Below are 22,395 nucleotides of genomic sequence, written 5' to 3' on the forward strand. Positions count from 1 at the left end.
ACGAATTAATGTATTTTATTTAAAACGAACTATTTTAAAAGTGAATAGTTCATTTTATATCAATGACTGTATAACTGTATTTCACTTTTTCAAATATACATGCTATCGTGTGTGTGTGTGTGCGCGCGCGCACACACACACACTCATATATATATATATATAATTTCATAAATAGAGTGGAAGGGATGCTTAAGTTTTATTATGAAAAATAAATAAAATTGTGTAATAATATTAATCAGTAAATTATCATAATTAGCTTCTTAAATAATATGATTCAAATTTAGTGTGTATGTTTATTTTGCTTTAAAGTTTAAACTCTTTTCTATGTTTATTTATCTTTACAGTGAATTGTAAAATAAAGTTTCTTTATTTACGTAATAAAATAACAATTTTATATTTTCATAAATTTGTTAATCGTTGTTCTTTTCTTTTTTTGGGGGGGAAAAATAATATAATTGTATGTTTTTGCTACATTCAACTAAAACTGTTTTGGTTTATGAAGAAATAATAAATTTAATAACCCGGTAGTAAATGTGTAACCTTTTAGTTAAATTCGTCTAGTTCTTGTTTATTGTGGATACAATTTTTGGCATGCAAATCAAGCATTGTCGTGAAATAAATAAAATATTTATTACTTCTTTTCTTTTGTTATTAACTTAAATTTTTGTAATATTATCATGGAAAGAATTTATGATAATAATGAAAATAATTATTAAACGATTTCATCCTGTATAACATATATAAACAATGTACTGATACATATTTTTAATTTTTTTTAATTAAGCTTAACGTATATTTAATAATTTGAGCTTAGACTGTTCCCCAAAGTTTCAGAGTATTTGTCGTGATTTGCTTAATTTCCATCTCGATAAAGATCATCGATCATTTTTAATATTCAGCTTTCTATTCTTATACTTTATGTATTGATCTTTCCAGCAATAGTTCTAGTTTACTGAAGTTCTCATGTCACATTGTAAGTTAATAGTCGAGGTAACTCTACAGTTTATTGACGTTCAGTAACATTACGTAATTTTTAATAACAGATAAAAGCTAAGCAAATTTGTTAGTTTGTTTATTAATAGTGTTTTTTACCCAATTATGCGTTTTTTTTCTTTTTGCTCATTCAGACCACGTTGAACCACATTTACGTAATTTGGTTTTTTTTCTTTTCCCAAAACTTCCTCATTATCTCTGCTTGTTTTTTCCTCTTTCTTCGCTTCACTCTTTTAGGTTTTATTTTTTCTTGAAACTTAGATTCATTAACCAATTTCCTAAATGTGTCTTTTTCATAAATAAGAAATTTATTTATCTTTGAATCCTGGAGGTCTTTTTCGATTTGTTTTTATTCGTCGATAAAATTAAAAATGTTCTTTGTCAGTTATTGTTCATTCTGTATAATTGCCCATAGAATTTTATCCTTCTTATCCTTATTACATTTTTTATTTATTAAAATTTTAGTATTTTTTTTTGAGTAATTATGTTTTTATTAGATTCTTAATATTTACTTCAGCTAGCGTTTTTGAAAATTCACTTTTTCTCATTAAAATTTGTAGTTTTGTTTTTCAATAAATTTGCGTATTTAAGATTGATATATATATATATGTAATATATTCAGCGAATTCGGTGAATAATGTTAAAAGATGTTACTTTTTTCGAAAACTCAGTGGTTGGCGCTCCGAGCTTGATTAGTATTAGGCAGTCTGCTCATTTAATCCATTATTCGTCTGTAAATTTATGACTTTATTTTTATTACTTTTGCATCATATCTTATCATTTAATAATAGATCAATAAATAAATGTTTTCTCCGTCTGCTTCAGCATTTAAAGTGCTACAATTTTCTTTTATTTTATTAACTTTCTCCATTTTACATCTATGAAGCCGTACGCTCTAAATATGCCAATTTACTAGACTTTTTATTTTTTCTTTAATTCTTTTATTAATATTGAAATTTTCTTATTATTTCACATTCTCTCTATTCTTTATTAAAAGTGCATTTTCTAATTTTATCCGTAAATATATATTTACATATTCTTTGCTTTTATTTACTTCAAAATAAAACTTGTATAATATTTCGTTAGCTAAAGTTATTTTTATGCATTAGTTTGTTTCTGAATTATCTACTTTTCCATTTTAGTTTTCTCTCTTCACTCAGCTTTAAGTAGTATCTTACTTCTGCTTTTGTAATTTTGGTTGCAACAGTTAACGTTATATATTACTAACATGCAGATGTTTTTTTAACTTTTAGCATTTTCGTATTCTATTTTTAAGAAATTAGTTTTTTATTTTAGGTTTGTAGCGTATTATAAATAATACGTTTCTGGGATCGAAATGTGTTTCTTTAATTTCTTAAGAAGGGTGTATCTTTTATATTTAAATCGTTGTAATGAAGTATGTTTTTATTGTTTTGTATTCGATTCTGAGTTAGACTTATTAACTGAATTAAAAATTATAGTTAGGAATATTAAATTCAGGATATTATAACTGAATTTATTTTTGTATTTATTTACTTAGAATAAATACGTGGATTTAATCATTCAAAAAACTTTTTTTAACAAATTACATTCCAGTTATTATTTTCTGAAAGAGAAACTCTAGTATTGTTTTTGTGTGTGCTGAATTAGTATAGTAAAATTGCATCAGAATACTCATTCTGATCAAAAGTGTATTTTCAATACACTGTGTACTGAAAATCTCATATCTGGTATACACTGGTTAAAAATTTGATGGTTCTTTAATTCTGATGGGGCTTATTTTTTAAATGTCTATTTTTTTCTACCGCTAACTGTTACATAAGATATTTTATTTTAAATTTCAGGTTTTAATTATTTATTAAAAATATTTTTTTTTAAAGAATTGTCTCATCAGTACTACTCGTACGTTTTGATTGTCTTGTATCAGGTGTAATATTGCTAAATATTAAAGAATTTAATTGTGGCATAATTGAATCGTATTTTTAGGTCAAGCATTAATTAATATTTCAAAAATAAAATTTTAAGTTATGATGTTTGTGTTAACTATTAGTTAATTTCTTAACGCTTTTATTACTGCGATACGCTACCATAATAGACCCTAATAGAATGAGATCGTTTTTAAATTAAACTACATTTTTTTTTTACTGATTATTGTCAAGTTATTAAATAAACAACTTGTTTATAGAAAAGTGTTATCGGTGTGAATACATATCCCATGCGTAAGTTATAATTTAAAAAAATTCTTTTAAAAATATTTTTTAGTTCCTTGTACGAAGTAAAGTACTGCGATCGCGATAAATGTCGGTTTTTTCTGATATCAACGGAACTATCCACTTTGACCATCCCTGAATCCATTATGACCAGTTTCGTTTGTCACGTCTCTACGTACGTATCTCGCATAATGCAAAAACGATTAGCCGCAGGATGTTGAAATTTTTGATTTATGACAATTTTTGTTGTAACATCAAGTTGTCTCTTTTGATTGCAATCGATTGAACCAAAAGCGTCCAAAAAAGCCCAAAATTTAAAATATTTGGACTTTTTTTTTAACTGCAGTAATAAACCCTCATTGAGAGATCTCCAACATAAGTGGTACTTATTTTCATTTGTTTCCAGAGTTATAGCCAAATAAAATTTTAATTAATGTAATGCTTGGATCTTACATGGGGAAGGCACATCGGTTCATCTCCTTTTTTTAACTTTTTTTTTTTTTAATTTAAATATATTGATTTATTAATAATTATTAACCTCTGATTGTAAAAAAATGTACGATAAATAATAATTCAGTAGTAATAATTTTAAAAAAAATATGAAAAAATATCAAGTTATTAATGAAATAAATTTTATGTACTTTTCATTAGAAAAAAAAAATGTGTATATATAATTTAATAGTCATACTAGGAAGTCATGTGGTGTCCATATCAGATTTTTTTTAATGTAGTACTTAAAAATGTATCTACACCTGTTTTTGAATCTTATTTAAGGTACGTGTTAAAGCAACGGCCTGTTTGTTGAACCCATGCCTTCTTATTCATTTAGTCTTAAAGGGTACGCATCGTGTCATAGATTAGTTTCATTGTCTGCATAGATGTGTGGACGAACCTGGATAGGACCCTCCATTTAATAAAAGTAAATTAGTTTTATAAATTATTTCATGTCGTTTTTGTAAATTATAATTTCATTTAAATTATTAATGTCTACTACAAATAATAATTTTAATTACACTAAAATTACGCTACAAGTGCTATGCAAAAAGCTTTCTTGCATTTTTATGTTTGACTGACCTTGTGAAGAGCAACCTTTTTTCTTAGCTTCATCTGGCCATGTACAGATACCTGTTTTCTCATTGTAAACTAATCCATCCGGACAAGTTATCATGTTATATTTTCCATCGACACAATAATAAAATTTGTCGCATACATTTTGTTCTTCGTGCGAAAAGTAACCGTTTTGTCTTGGACAATGAAGTGCCGGTTTAGGTGTTTCTGTAAACAGATGCATTAGAATCTAGATCAGTTAAAATATTAATTATATTTCTATAATATAAACTTATTTACTAAAATTTCCATTAATTATCCTAATTTTCTACTGTAAACTCGTTATAAATTATTACAATTTTAATATTTTTTCGCAGTTTATAATTAATGTAATAAAAATTTAAGTGATGATTAAGTGTGCGGTCAACTAGGTGTGAATAAATATGGGGAGTCTTTACACAGTCTACTGCTTGCAGACGATCAAGTGATAATAAGTATTTGAAAGGATGATTGAGCGAATCAGAAATAAGATCTCCAGAGAAATAAAAAAAAAAATTAAGTAAAAATAGTCATACGGTACAAAATTATGGAAGTTATAAATATTCAGGATCTTTTTCGATTAAAAGAGAAATAAAAAGATATAGATTATAAACAACTTTTAAACTCATTGCTTTAGTTTAAAGAAACTAGTAAACACGTAAAACCTCAAATCGTCAAAGTTATACGACTAGCAGAATGGCGTAAGGCTTTAAAGTACGGAAGTTAAATAAAAAAATTTTAAAAATACGTTTGTTGCTGTAAAAATAGATTTTCTCTGTCTAAACACATGATCATATGAGAAATGAAGTTATCAGAGAAATAATGAAGATGGGATATAACATTTTGGATGAAATTAACGTAAGACGGTTGAAGTTATACAGGCATATGAAGCGGATGTGTGATGGTCGTTAGCTCATTAGATTAAGGAATCGGTTACTTTATGGAAAACGGAAGCGGAGAATATCACTACCAGATTCACGTCAAAATGGAGTTCGCGAAACAATAGACTGCCGATTAAAACACAGACGTACAGCTCTTGGGATTGCGGCGCAAATATAGCCGGCAAATAAAAAAAAATCTTTTAATTAATAGTATGCAAAATTGCTTTATGTAATTACTTAGTGACTAGAATCGTGATACTTTATAACCTGTTATTTCCTTAATATATTTCAGTACCTATCGGGTTGAAAATAAAAGTTTTATTATTTAATTGTTGTTTTATTTAAATTAGAACTGATAATGTTTTCATTGATCACATTCATTTTATAACGGTATTCTTTTTTACATATTTCTTACGTCACGGTTTCATTGTATGAATCATAATGAGCGAAACTAATTTGCATTCATAGTAACCTGGATGGTGGTGATACACAATTATGCTGTTTAATACATAACGTAAAAATCTCTACTGGTTTGTTAGTTATTAAATCGAGCTTAAATCGCCGAAAGGAAAAAAATAAAATTTGCGTACATCTAATACAAATCCTAGATTTACTCGTAAGATAATTTTTTCCCCGTAATTTCGAGATTTCACGAGGAGAAGTAATAGTGATTGTAAGTCTTATTTGTGCTTGATTACGCTTAAACGGATGAACAAACCGGAATTAAATTTTCAGCATAAATATTTCGACATCAAAAATAATGAAATATAAAAAAACAGATTTCATTTAGCAACTTCAACTCCTACATTGCGGTATTTACGGCCGAATTAGAATTTTTCATTCAATAAATGTAAAATAGTAAAAAGGAGTCTCAGTAATATTTATATTTTTATAATCTTCTAAAGAAATAAATATGAATACATTCAAATTTATTCTATTTTGTTACAGTTAATTTTCACATTTTAATTATTTTTCGTTTAGTATGTCAGAGAGTTCTCAGCGTAAACGAGAAAAGAAATAGCGAAGTATATTAATTAAATGAATATAAATATTCATTAAAATTAATAAACCGGGTCAAATATTTGCGGATCTCCGTAGCGGTGTGGTAGCTTCTCAGTCTTTCATCCGGGAGTCCCGACTTCGATTCCCGGTCAAGCGTGGTATTTTTCATACGCTACTAAATTCTGTTCTCATGTACAAACTGCAAAGCATCTGTGGTGAATTAATGAATTAATTCATCAAGCAATATAAAAAAAAAGAAAGCCTAACTGCCTCTAGGCTATATATAGTAGGAAAATATAATATTTTGTACTTATAAAGAATATAATAAAAACCACTATCATAATCTTACGACGTTCTGGTCGAGATGAACAATCTATGTTAAACGGTAAATCGCATTTCTCTTGGTTTATGCTGTAATCGTTGAATACCATTCCATCAGGACATAATTTTTCAGTGATCGCCCCATCGATGCATTCGTAATATTTATCACATTGGTAAGCGTCGGCGAAATATCCGTTCGGTTCTGGACATTCGTCTGTTAATTCACTAGAAGAACTTTTTTGTGATTTTCTTGGTTCGGGTGCTGCTGCTGCAGCTGTCGGTGGAGCTCTTGATGATTGTTTTTTTCCTGGCGATGGATTTCTTGATTGTCCAGCTACGCCACCTGAAAAATAAATAAACCATTTATTAAATAATTAATTATATATTTTTTTAAAATTATTTTACACTCATATTTATAAATAAAGTCCGAGTCGAATTAAAATATGTTCCTAATAATTTTAGGTTTATTATTATTACTACTATAAGGAGGAAATCCTGCTAAAAAAATTATAATAAATTCATTATTAAAATAATTCAGTTTAATATTATCTAAATAATTTTATATGATTTAATTTTATCCTTTTATTATTTAATTTTATTCTTTGCGTACTAAATATGTAGGAGCTGACTCCATCCATTTGATGTAGAAAAAGTATGCATGATACCGATAGAAAAAAGTAGGTTTGTAATAATATAAATTTTTTCATTACGATCAGTTATTTAATTTTAATATGATGCCTGCAACGAACAATTATAAATTGGTTTGTCTAATTAGGCTATTTTTGTCATTTTGAACGAAACTCAAGAATCATATTAACAATTATTAAATTTAATTGTAAACTTTTGTGTGTGTGTATACACACACACACACACACACACTTATATTAGTTAACATAGATGAAGCCAATTAAGTAGATGTGCCTTCCTCATTTGAGACATGGTAAGCATGGAAGACCGAGTCCCGGCTCCCTGGGCGGGGCCTTATGCCCTTCCAAGGTGATGGATCGCCTATTGAGGCGATGGCACCCCTTGGAGCTGAACTTATGCTTAGTCACGAATCCGGCTCCAAGGGGCGGGGAAATCGACGGGAAAAAAATTAAGTGGATGTAATAGATTAGTTTGGCGAGGGAAAAATTTTAAACTTCTAATTTTAAATATTAGCGAATAAATTTACCAAACAGAAAGTTTGCCTATTTTTCCTTTTCGCTATTTTCCCTCCTATATTTTGATTGAAAAGTTTATTGATGATACTATAATGAATTGAATGATATATATTTACTATAAAATATTCTATAATGAATGTTTCTTAAATTATTTATAAAAAAAGAAGCTTTAATAACCATTAATTTGCCAATGTTCGTAATCTTTTACAGTTTTTGTGTCAAACCTTATAGAAATATATTAATTCATTAAAATAAATTAAGCAGAATTTATATTCTATCCATATTTTTACTTTTAGACTTTTTTCAGTTTTATTATTGTTAATTTAAAAAAAGAACATAAATTAACCTTTGTATTACTTATTTTTATATAAATATAGAAAGAAAAAAAACCTTTGTGTAATAATTTTTGACAGTTATATTAATAATATTTTTTAACAATATTCAAACATTCGCACAAAAATATATAAATGCAAGAATGCACATCACTTAATTTTATAGAGTTGCACGACTTTTAGACTCCTAATAATTTGAAAAATAATCTTTTTCTTTCGATTAACAATGCAAGGAACCATTATTTATTGCTGTTAGTAAATGAAGCTGTTAATATAAAAAACAGTTCTGTAATTTTTTATAGCACACTTCTTTAGTTCTTTACCATTCATTAAACCCTTTGTAAAGTTTTTTTTAAAATTATTTAACGATATGTTGTACAGATTAATGAATGTTCTACCATTCTGTTTCTGTAACACGTTTATTTTTAGTTTGCATTGTTTATGTCGTGATACGGCACGTTTTTATATTTGATCTTTTTTTTTACATTACAGATTTGGATACTAACCAAAAAAGAAAAAGGTTAATATTCTTTCGGTAGAATCTTCCTCTACAACTATAAGTAGAAATCATTTTCACTTTAAAACTTTATGTATTCATATAAATATATTTTTTCTTAGAGATAGATAAAATAAATAAGAGATAGAGTTGATAGTTTAAATAGTTGATTTCTTAGTTGAACGTCAAAGGTGAGACCCGATAACCACCCCTTTCACTAAAGCAGTTAATTTGTGATTATATTTCAGATACAATAAATTTAAAATGTTTCATTATATATGTAAATAAATAATTTTATATTTTTTATCATTTATTTGAGAAGCAAAAAAATAGTAAAAGTATATAATACTTGTTAAAATTTTCAAATAAATAAATATAAACCCCTTTCCCAAAAGTGCAAACTTTATTTTAATGTATAAATTATTACAAATAATGGATATTAAGGAAAAATTAATTAAAACAATAACAGATAATAGTAAAAATTAGTATTCTAATCTGTTTGTATTATATACGTCATAAAAGTTATGAGGAAATAAAATAATTATTAGAAAGGAACGGAATATGGAAATTATATAATTTTTTTATGGCGACATTCTATAGATTGATAATATCTGTATATAATTTCGGGTATGTATTAGGTGTGTGCGCGCGCACGCAAATACTAAATCGTATTTAAAGTTTTACTTTCTAATTTTCAATTCGGCATGTGCCCGTTGTTATTTGTACAAAATTGATGTAAAAAGTTTCATAACGTATTTATTCAAATCGGTTCATAGATTTTGGAATAATGGTAAACAAACGCTCGTGTAAAGAAACTTTTAAAACCAATTACCTTATCTTCTCATTCAGATAAATATAAGAAAATTCAGTTGCTTAATAATCAGTTATATCTCCATAAATTTTACTTCAACGATTTTCCTTTCTCATTGTCGTAATGTATAATAATTTGAAAGTGTAAAGCCTTTGCTTCTTTTTAATATCTACCTTTGTCTTCAACTTCTACGGTTATTGAATTCTGTAACAAGTTGAATGAACATAAAACTCCTTACAATAAAGGAATCTAATGTGATGGTTAGAAATGTTATGGTAAGAAAAAGTAAAAAAAACATATTTTGATTACTATTTCTTTTGTTTAATAAATTTTGTATGAATATGTTAGAAGTAGGAGTAATCTATTTTAAACAATTTTACTACGGTATTACCATTTTTATATAATATTTTTCTGAATTAGTTAATTCTAATAATAATTTCGATTCATCACGCTAAAAATACAGTTTAAAATCCAAATTTTTTGGATTTTGCGCTTTTTTGGACACTTTTAGTTCAGTCGATTGCAATCAAAAAGAGAGGTGCACAAGTAGATGTTACATCAGTCCTAAATCAAAATGTCAACATCCTACGGCTAATCGTTTTTGAGTTATGCGAGATACGTACGTACAGACGTCACGCTGAAACTAGTCAAAATGAATTCAGGGATGGTCAAATTGGATATTTCCGTTGAAATCTGAAATTTTTCGTGATCACGGTACTTGCTTTACTTCGTACAAGTAAAAAACCGAAAATGATTTTTGATATTTATCTGAAGAACATTTTGAAGCCCAAATCTGCTGAATATCTCGTTTAGTACGGTCGGAAATGTAGAAAATTTGCAATCATTGTTCAACATTTTTTTACCTTTTAATGTCGAATTTAGAAAAATCTAAAAATTAGTTTTTAGATATTCACATGAAAATTACACTCACCAAAAATCAAGTTCATTACTTCATTTGTTACTGAGAAATTAAAATAAAGAAAAATTATAAATTTCATTGTTTCTCCATTTTTCGAATAAGTCAGTCAGGAGATGTTCTTTTATATATATATATATATACACACACACACACAAAGAGAGAGAGAGAGAGAGAGAGAGAGATTCACAAAGAACGTAACAAACTTTCAGGGTATATTCTAATGGGGAAAATAAAGAGGAGAAAGTTCATTTAAACATAGGTTCGGAAACGCCTCGTTAGCAAGTGTCGGCTGGTAAAAGATTTCCTCCTGATTTCTTCGCCTTCGACAAATTAAGCCAGACAATTCTTTAGATCCCAATGAAGGGATACATTTATTGTTTTTTGTATGAAATCTGACATGAAAAATTAAAAAAAAATCTCATAACTATATTTTTGGTAATTTTCGAGAGATTTTGGGTAAAAGACAAAAGATTAATGTCGAAAAACACACTGTTTTGTATTTGGCGTAAAATAACATTGATAAGTGGTTAATAAATACACGAAAGTTTTATTAGTTTTAACTAACAAAAATTGTTTGGTTTTATTAGTTTATCGTTTTCATAAAGATTCTACAAGTATGTTTTCCTTCTAACTTCGTATATCTTATTTTTACTAAGAAAGTTTTTCAAGTACACAAAAATAATATCTAAAAAAATAGTAATACATCACTGTATTTTATTTAAATTTAGTTTTCGGAAATAGAATATTGATTTCCTTTTTTCGTTTATATAAAAAGATTTTTAACATTTTACATAATTTTGCTTGATATGGAAGTTGGCCATAGAATTACTACTGTGGACAAGTTTTTCAAATTATGTTTATTTTTAACTAACATATACTCATGTTACTTTTAATAAATTAATAATATTGATTCATAGAAAATTAATTGTTTTGTAACTGGAAAATTGTATCCTAAAAACAAATATCTTCTTTTAATATAATCTTTAAAAAATGCGGAAATATATTCATGATTCTACAAAACATAATTTCTAATGGCTACATATGCATGTACTTTATTAGAGCAAGATTACTTTTATGTAAATTTAATCGTGAATTCTATTAAAAACCGTCGAGTATTTCAATTTGCTTTTGACGAAATATGACGTGTTTAATAAACAGTATGTTAGCCCTTATGTATTTGATTGAAAAAATTATTATTATCATAAACAAATTAAATTAATTGCTGAATTATGTATGCAAAAATGCCTGTTTTTAAATTAATTAAAAATTGACCCGTTATTCAATTACCATTCGTTGATGAACTTTCATTTTATTATTATTTTTTTTTTTTTTAGAATTAATTTTAAATTACTTTGTATTACATTAAAATTATGATTTTATTATAAACTACCAAAAAGGATAGAATAAATAATAGCATTTTTCCATTACGTAGCGCTTTCTCAATTTCAATCGTATTAACTCATTATAGACATTACAATGTTTATAATTATTTATAATTGTTGTCTTGTTTGATTTCTGACCTCGACCCGATATATTTTTATCTATAATCTTGTGTATTTTATTTTTTTCGTTAAAACAGTTTTAGGAAGATATCTTTAATTGAATAATAATAATAAAAAGTATAGCCTCTACTTCAACATTTCTAAACTATTAACTTACATATATATATTGCTTAGAGGAGATGGTATAGAATTAAATGTTTGCTGCAAACAAATTATAAAATTGTATAAAATATTATTCTGTTCACTGGAAATTGAAAAATGTTTTACTTGTAGTCATTTTTAATCGCATCAGAAATGATAACATGATTTAATCTATGAAACTTCTACAAAAGTTTTTAGAGGTTTTTTCTTTTTTTCTTTATCCAGCATCCTAAATCGGGTAATGAATCATATACCATCTACTTTCAACCCCGTTTGTCGGGTTTTTTCCTCTATTATTTCTCTACATCACTTCTTATAAGCCAGCCTTCTAACTCAAGTCTCTCTCGATCCAAGGACTTTGGATACAAAAGAACACGAGAAATATTCAAGTTATGAAAATTATATTTACCAAATCCATGGTAATGAAGAATTTTGAAAGGAATATGATATATCTTAAGAGGTATTTGTCGATACTAACATTAAAAGTGTATCGAATGGAGAAAGCAAAATTACGATGGTTTAGAGTTGCAATAAATGAGTGATGAAAAAATGACAGAGGAAAGAGATCAAGAGGTAGACCGATGGAAAGGTGGCTAGATAAAATTAAGGAGGAAATTTTAAACAAAGAATGTAATTACACCTCTGTATTTGGTGATTATTAATTGGATTACACTTATTAACTGAATAGAAAATTAAAAAATTGTACAATTATTTTGTATATTCTTATTTTAAAAATAAATAAATGATTAATAAAGAATAATGTGTATTTTTATTGGAATAACGTAAAAAAAAATAATAATTTTCTGATAACAGTATATTACATTTTTAAACTGACATTTCTAAAAATTAAAATATTTTTTACCTCAATTTATTATTTTATAGGTAAATGTTTCTTATAATTTGTGTAATTTTTACACATATATTCAAGCTATTGAACAATTCTTTACTTTAATTGTTACTAACGAATGTTAAAATAGGCCTGTTTGTGTCTGTCATTATGTATAGATCATTATAGATCATTATGTATAGATCAATTTCTTCCTGTTTTAAATTAAATTTCCTTGTTTTCCTATATGTCAAGGTAAATTCCGGATCGAGCCAAGGTGATGTTAAATTTTTTTCAGTTTTTTAAACAGTTTAAATACTGTTATTCTACATTAGTGTAATACTGAAAACGTTTTAATTACTTTTTTTATGGAAATTAGATTTAACATTTAAATACAAGTACAAAATAAACGTCTTTTTTTTTGGAACGTCGAGTGAAAGAATTGTTATCCTAATATGGTACGGTCGGCACTAATGTGTATATTATAAGAATTTTTATTGTCTAATATTGTTCTAAATAAATATTAGTGAAAATTTTATCCAAATTATTCGTATTCATAGAACGGTTTCAAATTTTAATTAATAATCACGTCGCTTGTTAGTGTAACATATAAGACACCTTCAGTAAATACATTAATTTATGTTATAGTTTTTACATCTTTGTCGTAGGTTTTCGGTTTACAATTTCAGTTAAACCTTCAGAGTTGCTTGAAAAATATTAAATGTGAATGAAAATTTAAGATGTTAATTTTAAAGAGTTAAGAGTTTCCCATTAAATAAGGGCATAGCAAACATATTCTGGGATCGGCTGTTCTGTGTTTTCTCTAGCGAAGAAGCTAAGCACATCATACAAGCTTCAGGGAAGACATTTACTGCCCATCTCAAAGATATTACATTAAACGTGGTCTTCAAAAAAATATTGGAAAATTTTACCGGTAAGACAGAATTTGATTTCTCTTGGTAATTAAAAAAAAATTGATAAAACGATTGACTTCTCACTTATCAATTCAGATTTCTATAAAAACATCTTAACGTAAGAAAAAATACCACGCAGTATTCAGTTTTTTTTTTTTTTTAATTATTTATTTGTTTTTATTAATTAAACAATCTGCATTAAAATTTTCGTTATTTTCTTAAGCTTTTAACATAAATTTATATGAGAAATTTTAACATAAAAAAGGCTACTTTCAATTGAACCCTTACGTGGGTTTTTTTTTAATATGTATTGAAACCTTTCTCTGCGCTTAATTCACGATTTAGATGATTTGTTTACTTTTCACATAAATATGTTTTATTTCCTAGATGAAATTTCTCTGATGGTTCCTCTTAAATTTCTTTCAGATAAAATATGTACATTTAAAGATAATTTTTTAAACAAAAAAATTACACGGTTACGTAGACAATTTGAAGATATTCCTTTTATGATTGTCTTCATTATTTTCTATTTAGTTTGAAGTCATTCTAAAAAAAATTTTTTAAGGAAATTAAAATAAATATTCAAGATTCTTACATTTAATACTAAGTTCACGTTCACTGGTAGGTAATTAAAGTGGATTTTACCTCTCTTTTTTAACACAATTTTTCACTGTTTGCGAACGGTTTTTTTTCATATGGGTCTCTTTTTTGTAGGTTTAACCATGTTTTAAGTAAAATATTTCTTTATTAATTTGACACTTTCAAAAATAAAACAAACTTAAAAAAACACGCCAAATGATAAAAATAATGTCACTCATTTTTTTTTTAATTTCTTTTTTTAAAAGCCAAATTTTGTGCTTTACTTTGTTGCCTGAGTTTTTTTGTGATTTTACGATTTCAAAAAGTCAAAATTTACAGAATTTTATTTTATTTTTCGAATAAATATTTAAATAAATAAATTAATATTTAAAATTTAAATAATAAATTCTATAAATTTTCGAATTTTATTTTTTATTTTTTTAAGATGCATTAAGTCAGTTTTTCAATAATGCTTATTTTATTTTTAGTTCGGTTTAGTTTTTGTTTTTAACAACTGAATACTTATTTATATTTACTTAATGTAATGGTTTTGTAGTTTTCACGAATTAAAATAAACTACGTTTACAATACTCGTTATTGAAGTATAAAAATGTTTAATTTCTGATTAAATAAAAATGAAAGTTATTATAACAGTGACAATTGTATTTATGAATATACTACAATTAAAATCGAGTTCGTTGACCATCCTAATTATTATTATCATTGTTATTGTAACATTGTTACGTTAATAATATGCAGTAATAATATTTTTATGTCCGTTAGAAGAATAACATTAAAAAAATTATTACCGCTGTAGTAACGTGAGATAGAGGTGCAATGCCATAATATACAGACCGTACTCTGCCGTACAAGACTGTTTTAGTAATCGCCCACGCGTTTCTATTTTTGTAATTTGGACGAATGCCCGTGATTGCTTGCATACTCCTTGCCCAACGTTCAACCGAGTCTGGTCTGGACAGCTAAGACTAGTAGAATCGCTTTCATTTCATTTTTGCTACAAATTTATTTTTATAGTTAAAACTTCGTGCTTTTACTTATTTATGTAATATTTATTAATTCATTCCATAAAAAATATTTAAATTGTATATAATATATTTTATTTATAAGAATTTATATTACCTTTTTTTAATAATAAGAAAAATTAATTTATACATTATATAATGATATAATGGAAAAACAATGTTGAAAATAATGTGTATTTTAATAATAAAAAAATTATTTTTCATTTTTTTGATAAAAATTATTGCGAAATAGTCACGGAATTTATTACATTTATTATGACGAAAAATAACGTTTCGTTTCTCTAAAAAAAAATCATTTACAAAAATAATCTTTAAAACGTTACGAGACTTTTAGAAATATTATATATGTTTTTACCATAAATAATTTTTTTAGTGTTAATGCTTATAACACATTTAATGTTAATGTAAAAAAAAAAGTTTTGTTCTAAATATGAATGAAGTTTAGGTTGGCAACACTTTCAAGTTTAGTATAAAGAATAAGATCAGCTGATCGCTAACGAAATGATTGTATATTGGGGCAGGGCCATATGTGTTCTATTTAAGAATACTAATCGACTAAAACTGAAAATTAAGGACATTTTATTAATTAATTTAATTTGTTTTTACAAAATTATATAAATGTAAATTGATAACGCATTTATTAATAGATCTTTTTAAAAGCGACACTAAATTTTATTTATTTATTTTTAAACATTTTCACGAACTAATTTTTGGAAATACTGCGTTGATGAATCATCAATCTTTCAATTGATATATTTAGATATATAACCTAAGGTTTCTTTAACACACACAAACATATATACTTCTTTTTTATATTTATAATACTGCGTTTTGAGTTATGTATAGGATTATATATGATTTTTACTTCGTACAAGGAAGTGTTGTATCACGAAAAATTTAGGTTTTCAGATTTCAAAGGAAATATACATTTTGACCATTCCTGAATCCACTTCGACTAGTTTCGGCGTGACGTCTGTTCATACGTATGTATCTCGCATAACTCAAAAACGATTAGCCAAAGAATGTTAAAATTTTGGATTTAGGACTGTTGTAAAATCTATTTGTGTACTTCCCCTTTTGATTGAAATCAACTGGACCAAAAGTTTTCAAAAAATGCACTAAATCCAAAAGATTTGGATTTTGGACTTTTTCTTAACTACAGTAATAAGCTCTCATTGAGAGCTTTTCAACGATATATGATAAGTGATACTTATTTTCATTGGTTCCAGAGTCATAGCTCAATAAAATTTTAATTAATGAAATATTTGGATCGTACTAGGGAAAGGCATATCGGTTCGAATCCGATTTCATCTATTTTCTTTATTAACTTTTTTTTAATATAAATTTATCGATTTATTAATAATTTAACCTTTGATTTAAAAAAAAAACTTTTACGATAAATATTAATATTAAAAAAATAAACATGAAAAAGTAAAAAAAACATGTAATATAAAATATATGTAATTTAATAGGCGTACAAGGAAGACATGTGGTGCCCAGATTTATTACGTCCTGAATTTTTTACGGGACGTTACAACCACAGCAAAGAGAGAAGGTGAATTATATTGGGCTGCTGGACGTTGCATGGCCGAAATGGCCCAAGACAATCAAGGCATACAATACAAAAAAATATATATTATTTTTTCAAACATCAAGTATAAATATAATTATCAAGATGATTTGTCATTAACATCTTTTCTTTTTTTTTTTTTTGTTAAAGTCTGCAGTTTCCAAACAATTATCTAAAAATTGAATTAAAATAAAAAAAATATTTCACGTTGATAAAATCTTACATAATTTTTTTCTTTGTTTTTAGTTTTTATGAATTTTATTTTTTTTTTAAATATTGGAATACAGAATATTTTATAATTATTTTTCTTTAAGAAAGAAACTATCTAAATAAATAACGTGCAAGATCTGGCGTAGAAATTATATTTCTACGTTTATTCACTACTTATATTTTAAAATATAATTTTATAACTTATTACTGGTTAGTGGTTATTTTTTGATTAGTTAAAAAGGGTACAAACTCAATACCAAGAGATTTCCTTAACATTTTTTGCCACTCTTGATTAAAACTTTTGTTACCTACGACATGAACTCGTTCATTAATTTAGAATTACGAATAAAATTAATTCAAGAAAATTATTGGTTTTTTTTGTTAACATTTATTTTCATTTATAAAACATTACTCTTTTTCTAATTTTTATTTTTTTTAATTTTTCAGAAATAAATTTATTCATTATTTTTAATCGGTTACACGATAAAAATAATTCATATAAACAAGAAAAAAAATCACATACTTTAAATTATCTTCATCTCTGATAGAATTTAAAGACATAAATTTTCTGTTTCCCTGATTTCTGATATAATAAGCATTTATTTTAAATTCGTAACATTTAAAAGGTTTTCGTTTAGAGGACGAATATGACATTTACGAAATTACACGATTGGCGTCTTGCCTATAAAGATCAACATTTATGTGGTATTTAAAATAACTTACGCTAATATTAATTAGATATATTTATAAATAGTCTTTTTTACTTAGTTTAACTTAATTTCTAACGGTATGGCTTAGTAAAGTAAAATTAATTAAATTTATAGAATCATGTTGCCTTATAAATTAAAAAAAAAAGAAAAGTTATAGAAGCAAATTCATTCAGTTTTACAAAGTTACATAATTGAGTTACTCTAATTTTAATTTTTGTATTCATCGGGAATAATTTTTTTTTAGATTTATTATTGAATAAAATTACGAAGGTTTTTTCCACGTAAAGGATTGTCCTATACTTCCGTTTAATATTATGTCAGTAAAAATTGCTCGGGAGAAAGTGTTGTCTTCTTTGATCATTACCGTTTTGTAAGGAATTAATTTAAGACTAGCTATAAAAATAAATGCATAAATATTGTAGGCAATTACCTACGTATAAATATATATAAGTTCTTTTGCTTATGTCATTTTTAAATATTTTTTTCTTATTGGTAATTTTAGTTAGATTACGTGTTATTCTTATTTTTAAATTGAAAGGCTACCTGTAACTGTTCAATAAACTTTATTGTTATAATATTATTACGTACTTTAGATGAAAATAGGAACCCACCGGGTTGGTATGTAAACTTGCGCGGTATGTAAACAATGTAAACTTGCGCGAAATTTATGTCTTTGCAGTTTTAAAATAGCCCGTTAAAAAAAAGTCATATTAGATCAAGGTCTTAATGTAAAATTTAATTAAAATTTATTTTCTTGCCGGGAAAACAACGAAGAAGTATTATTGTCGAAAAAGTAGATTTTTAGCAGTATTTGTGAGAATCGTACTCAGACTTTCGTGGTTAAAATTGCAGACCGCTCAATTCGCATCCTTTTTGAAATTCTAAAAGAAAAAACTGGACCCGAATCGATTATTACGTCTGATTATTGTAAAGATTAAAAAAAAGGAATGAATTAGTTGAGGGAGTTTTCAAATACATGACGGTAAATCATTACTAGATTCTCTGGATCCCAGTACGGTTACAACTCCCCAGAACATTAAACACGCAACCCACCGGGTTGGTCTAGTGGTGAACGCGTCTTCCCAAATCAGCTGATTTGGAAGTCGAGAGTTTCAGCGTTCAAGTCCTAGTAAAGCCAGCTATTTTTAAACGGATTTGAATACTAGATCGGGATACCGGTGTTCTTTGGTGGTTGGGTTTTTCAATTAATCACACATCTTAGGAATGGTCGAACTGAGAATGAACAAGACTACACTTCATTTACACTCATAGATATCATCCTCTGAAGTATTATCTGAACAGTAGTTACCGGAGGTTAAACAGGAAAAAGAAGAAGATGAAGAAAATTAAATTCGATTGAAAGTAGGATAATGAGGAGTAAATATAAATATAAGAGAAAAACAAAATATTAGAAATTAGAAATCGTGAAATTCTGTTATGTAGATATAAAATCTACATGTATGAATCATAAGTTTAGGAATTATAAAGAGTTTTTAAAGTTTGTGACAAAGAAACATGGTCAATCGGAAGCCAGAAAAACAAAGAATAAAAGCTTTTGACATTCGATGTTTTTTTGAAGAATCTTGAAAATTTGATTCAATAGATGAAAACCAAATGTGGAGTTTTTAAGTCGAATTCGAAAAGAGAGAAGTTTGCATATACTCATGTAAATGAAGGGAAATGCTGAGATCGAATATTAAGATGTCCAAATGTAGTGAATTTGTCTATAAAAAAATGTTTTAGAGGGTAAAATAAAAAAGAAGACTGAATACTGTATACGGAATATGTAATTGAAAGGGTAGGACTTATTTGGTATATTGGTACTAAGGGTTTAGTACGTAATAAAAAGGAATAGAAATAAATCAGTCAACAAACTTATTATTTTTTATATGAAGAAACTTTTTTAAAATTTTATTAAAAATATATATAAATGGTATTTCAAATTATCTTAGACTGTATCTTTTCTAAAACAATTTTTTGTTTAATTCGTGTATGTAACCAACAATAACCAAGAATAGCTTCATAAGAAAAAATTATTGTCCTTTAATTTAAAAAAATCGTGGTATTAGACCATTATAATATCGTAAATTTTATTTATAATATTTATTTTATTTATATATATATTTTTTAGCCAGATAAATTAATATTTTAAACTTGTTAGTAAATAAAACAAATACTTAAGCCTCTTTTTTCAGCTACAATTATTTGCATTAAAATAACTTCAGTGATGAGTGTAAATAAAACAATAATATTCGGCAACTGTCTGTATATGTTTAGAAGTTTCGAAAATTAACTAAAACTTATTGAAAAAGATCCACTATTTTGTAGAAAATTAAAACGTAAGGTAAATAAATAATAAGAACATTGTTTTGTGTTTCTTTTAAAAATATAAAATACGTAAATGCTTGAAGACATATGCCCAGAAATATATTCGTGTCCTTCAATGATAAATAAAATTATTAGTCTGTTTCTTAAAATTGAAATATAAATATAAAATAATACTTAAAAGAAGAAACTATAACAATTTTGAATCGAAGAAATGAAAACTTAACATGGTGTAGGATTATATTTAAAATTTTAAAAAAACTTGTGTGCCACAGAAACGTTTTTAATATTTTTTAACACAATCAGTGATTTTTCAAGATTGATAAGAAACAGTATTCTTGATTTGATTTATCGTTTCAATTAGGTAACTTTATAGTCCGGCCTTGTGGGGTGTTTTTCTATTTCATTTCTTTTGTTTCGTTATTATTATTTGGTCTCAAATCACTGGGTTTGTCGCTACTTAATGTTGGTTCAAGTAGATCTTAGTTACTTTTTGTTCAATTTTCTTACTGATTAGATTGTAAAGTTGCTATGATGTTACAATAAAAAAAAAATAACAATTAATGTTAATGAGTAATGGAGACAAATAAATTTTGTTAGGGATATAACTAATGTACAGATTTCTTGCTTATTTGAAAGCGAGTAAAGTTTTTAATTGTATTATTTACTACGAGAATTAAGTTTATTTTCTGCTTACTATTTGAATCTAAAAATAACAATTAACGATTTAAAGAGAGATGTAATAATAATAAACGAATCTTTAGCATTTGGAGAAATCGAATCATCTTGTTTTAACGCATATCTTTAAATATTTTGAATAATATTAAAAGGTTTTTTAAGTCATCGGCCATTTGACCGGATTGTAGCTATATTCTCTTTTCACTTCTGTCTAACGTTTTATCATCAGCATGATAATTTCATCCTGCTTTATTTGTTTATAAATTTTAATCTTTCTTTTCCTCTACATATTATTAAATTAACTTAATCTGGACGTCTTAATATATGGCTCACCAACCTAGGTCATCGCTTTACAAGATTCTGTCACAAATAGAATCTCTGAAGGTAGATGTCTAATAAAACTTTAAATCAGTATTATATATATATATATATACACACGCACACACACACTTCCAGTATTCCCTTTTATTAAAGTACTAATCCTTTAACCACGACATTTTTACATAATCCTGTAGCCTCACTTAAGTTTTATAATTCCAGTCGTTGTTTTCCTCTACAGTTTTCACATTTTGTACATTTTCTATTACCGAATAAACTAAATGTCCAAATCTAATATGCTGTACCAACCTAATTCATCTCTTATGCTAAAATTTATTTCCTCCTGTTACAGCAATTTACTATTTTCTAAAAACAGACCTTAGAATATCACATGTAATGTTCCAGTATTAAGAATTATACTTAATTTTTAAAATATAAAAATAAATATTTCGTCGTTTTACTAGTGTTTGTACATGTACGTCCCGTACGTCTCTTTACAGAAATGTAAAGAGGTCGAGAATACCGCAAAGGCTTTAACAAGATTGTTGGCTGGACATGAAGCTCCACGTGCATCTAGGCGGCGGTTCATTGCCTCAACTTTAACCTCTGTATTATTGTATGCTGCACCTATATGGGAAAAAGCACTTTGTGTTGCAAGAAATGTCACAAGACTTAGAACTCTGCATAGGCAAGCTCTTATAAACATCACTTCTCCATACCGCACCATCTTACGATGCGGCTTGTGTATTATCATCGGTTCCCCCTATCAACCTCTTAGTTAAAGAGCGATCACTTAAGTATCGTGGCATGGCAAAACAAGAAGCCCAAGCCAACATCAGGCGCATATGGCAGGACAGATGGAATCTTTCCACTAAAGCTACCTGGACCTGGAGATTGATGCCCGACTTGGGCATGTGGCTTGATAGAGGACACGGGGAGGTTGGTATCGTACTCAAATACCTTCTGGGCATGGTAGCTTCGAATATTATTTACATCGATTCGGTAGAAGACCAGCACCTATTTGCATGTTCTGCCAGGATTCGGATACTGCCGAACATATTCTGTTCCACTGTAATAGATGGACTATACATAGACGACGTGCAGGGCTGCAAGAATTAAATCCAGAGAATCTGCTTCTTTTTCTCCTGCGATCCACTGACAATTGGAACAAAATGGAGGAGTTTGCCAAGATAGTGCTAAAGGCCAAAGATGATGTAGCCCTTTTAAGAGGCCATTGAGGCCCCGTGGTAACTTAGTAGTTTAATATGTTCGTTAAGGCAAGCAACTATGAGGAGAAGATCATTCCTTCGTTACAACTGGGTAATGAAAAGACCGAGACCCGGTTCCCTCGGCGGGGGCTAGGGACGGCTTTGTCGGGCCTGGTTC

At 27.0% G+C, this 22,395-nt stretch overlaps 1 protein-coding gene across 1 annotated transcript in view; it reads right to left on the bottom strand.

Moving 5' to 3' along the window:
- Window positions 1-22,395, bottom strand: part of LOC142327821 (protein obstructor-E-like) — a 114,904-nt gene that overhangs the window by 18,890 nt on the left and 73,619 nt on the right. The window contains exons 2-3 of the mRNA XM_075371159.1: window positions 6,501-6,815; window positions 4,257-4,457 (exon numbers count right to left, since the gene is read on the bottom strand). Coding sequence (XP_075227274.1) covers window positions 4,257-4,457; window positions 6,501-6,815 — 516 coding nt within the window. The remainder of the gene's footprint in view (window positions 1-4,256; window positions 4,458-6,500; window positions 6,816-22,395) is intronic.

The sequence above is a fragment of the Lycorma delicatula genome, chromosome 7 (assembly GCF_047948215.1).
Source record: "Lycorma delicatula isolate Av1 chromosome 7, ASM4794821v1, whole genome shotgun sequence".
NCBI classification, from domain to species: domain Eukaryota; kingdom Metazoa; phylum Arthropoda; class Insecta; order Hemiptera; family Fulgoridae; genus Lycorma; species Lycorma delicatula.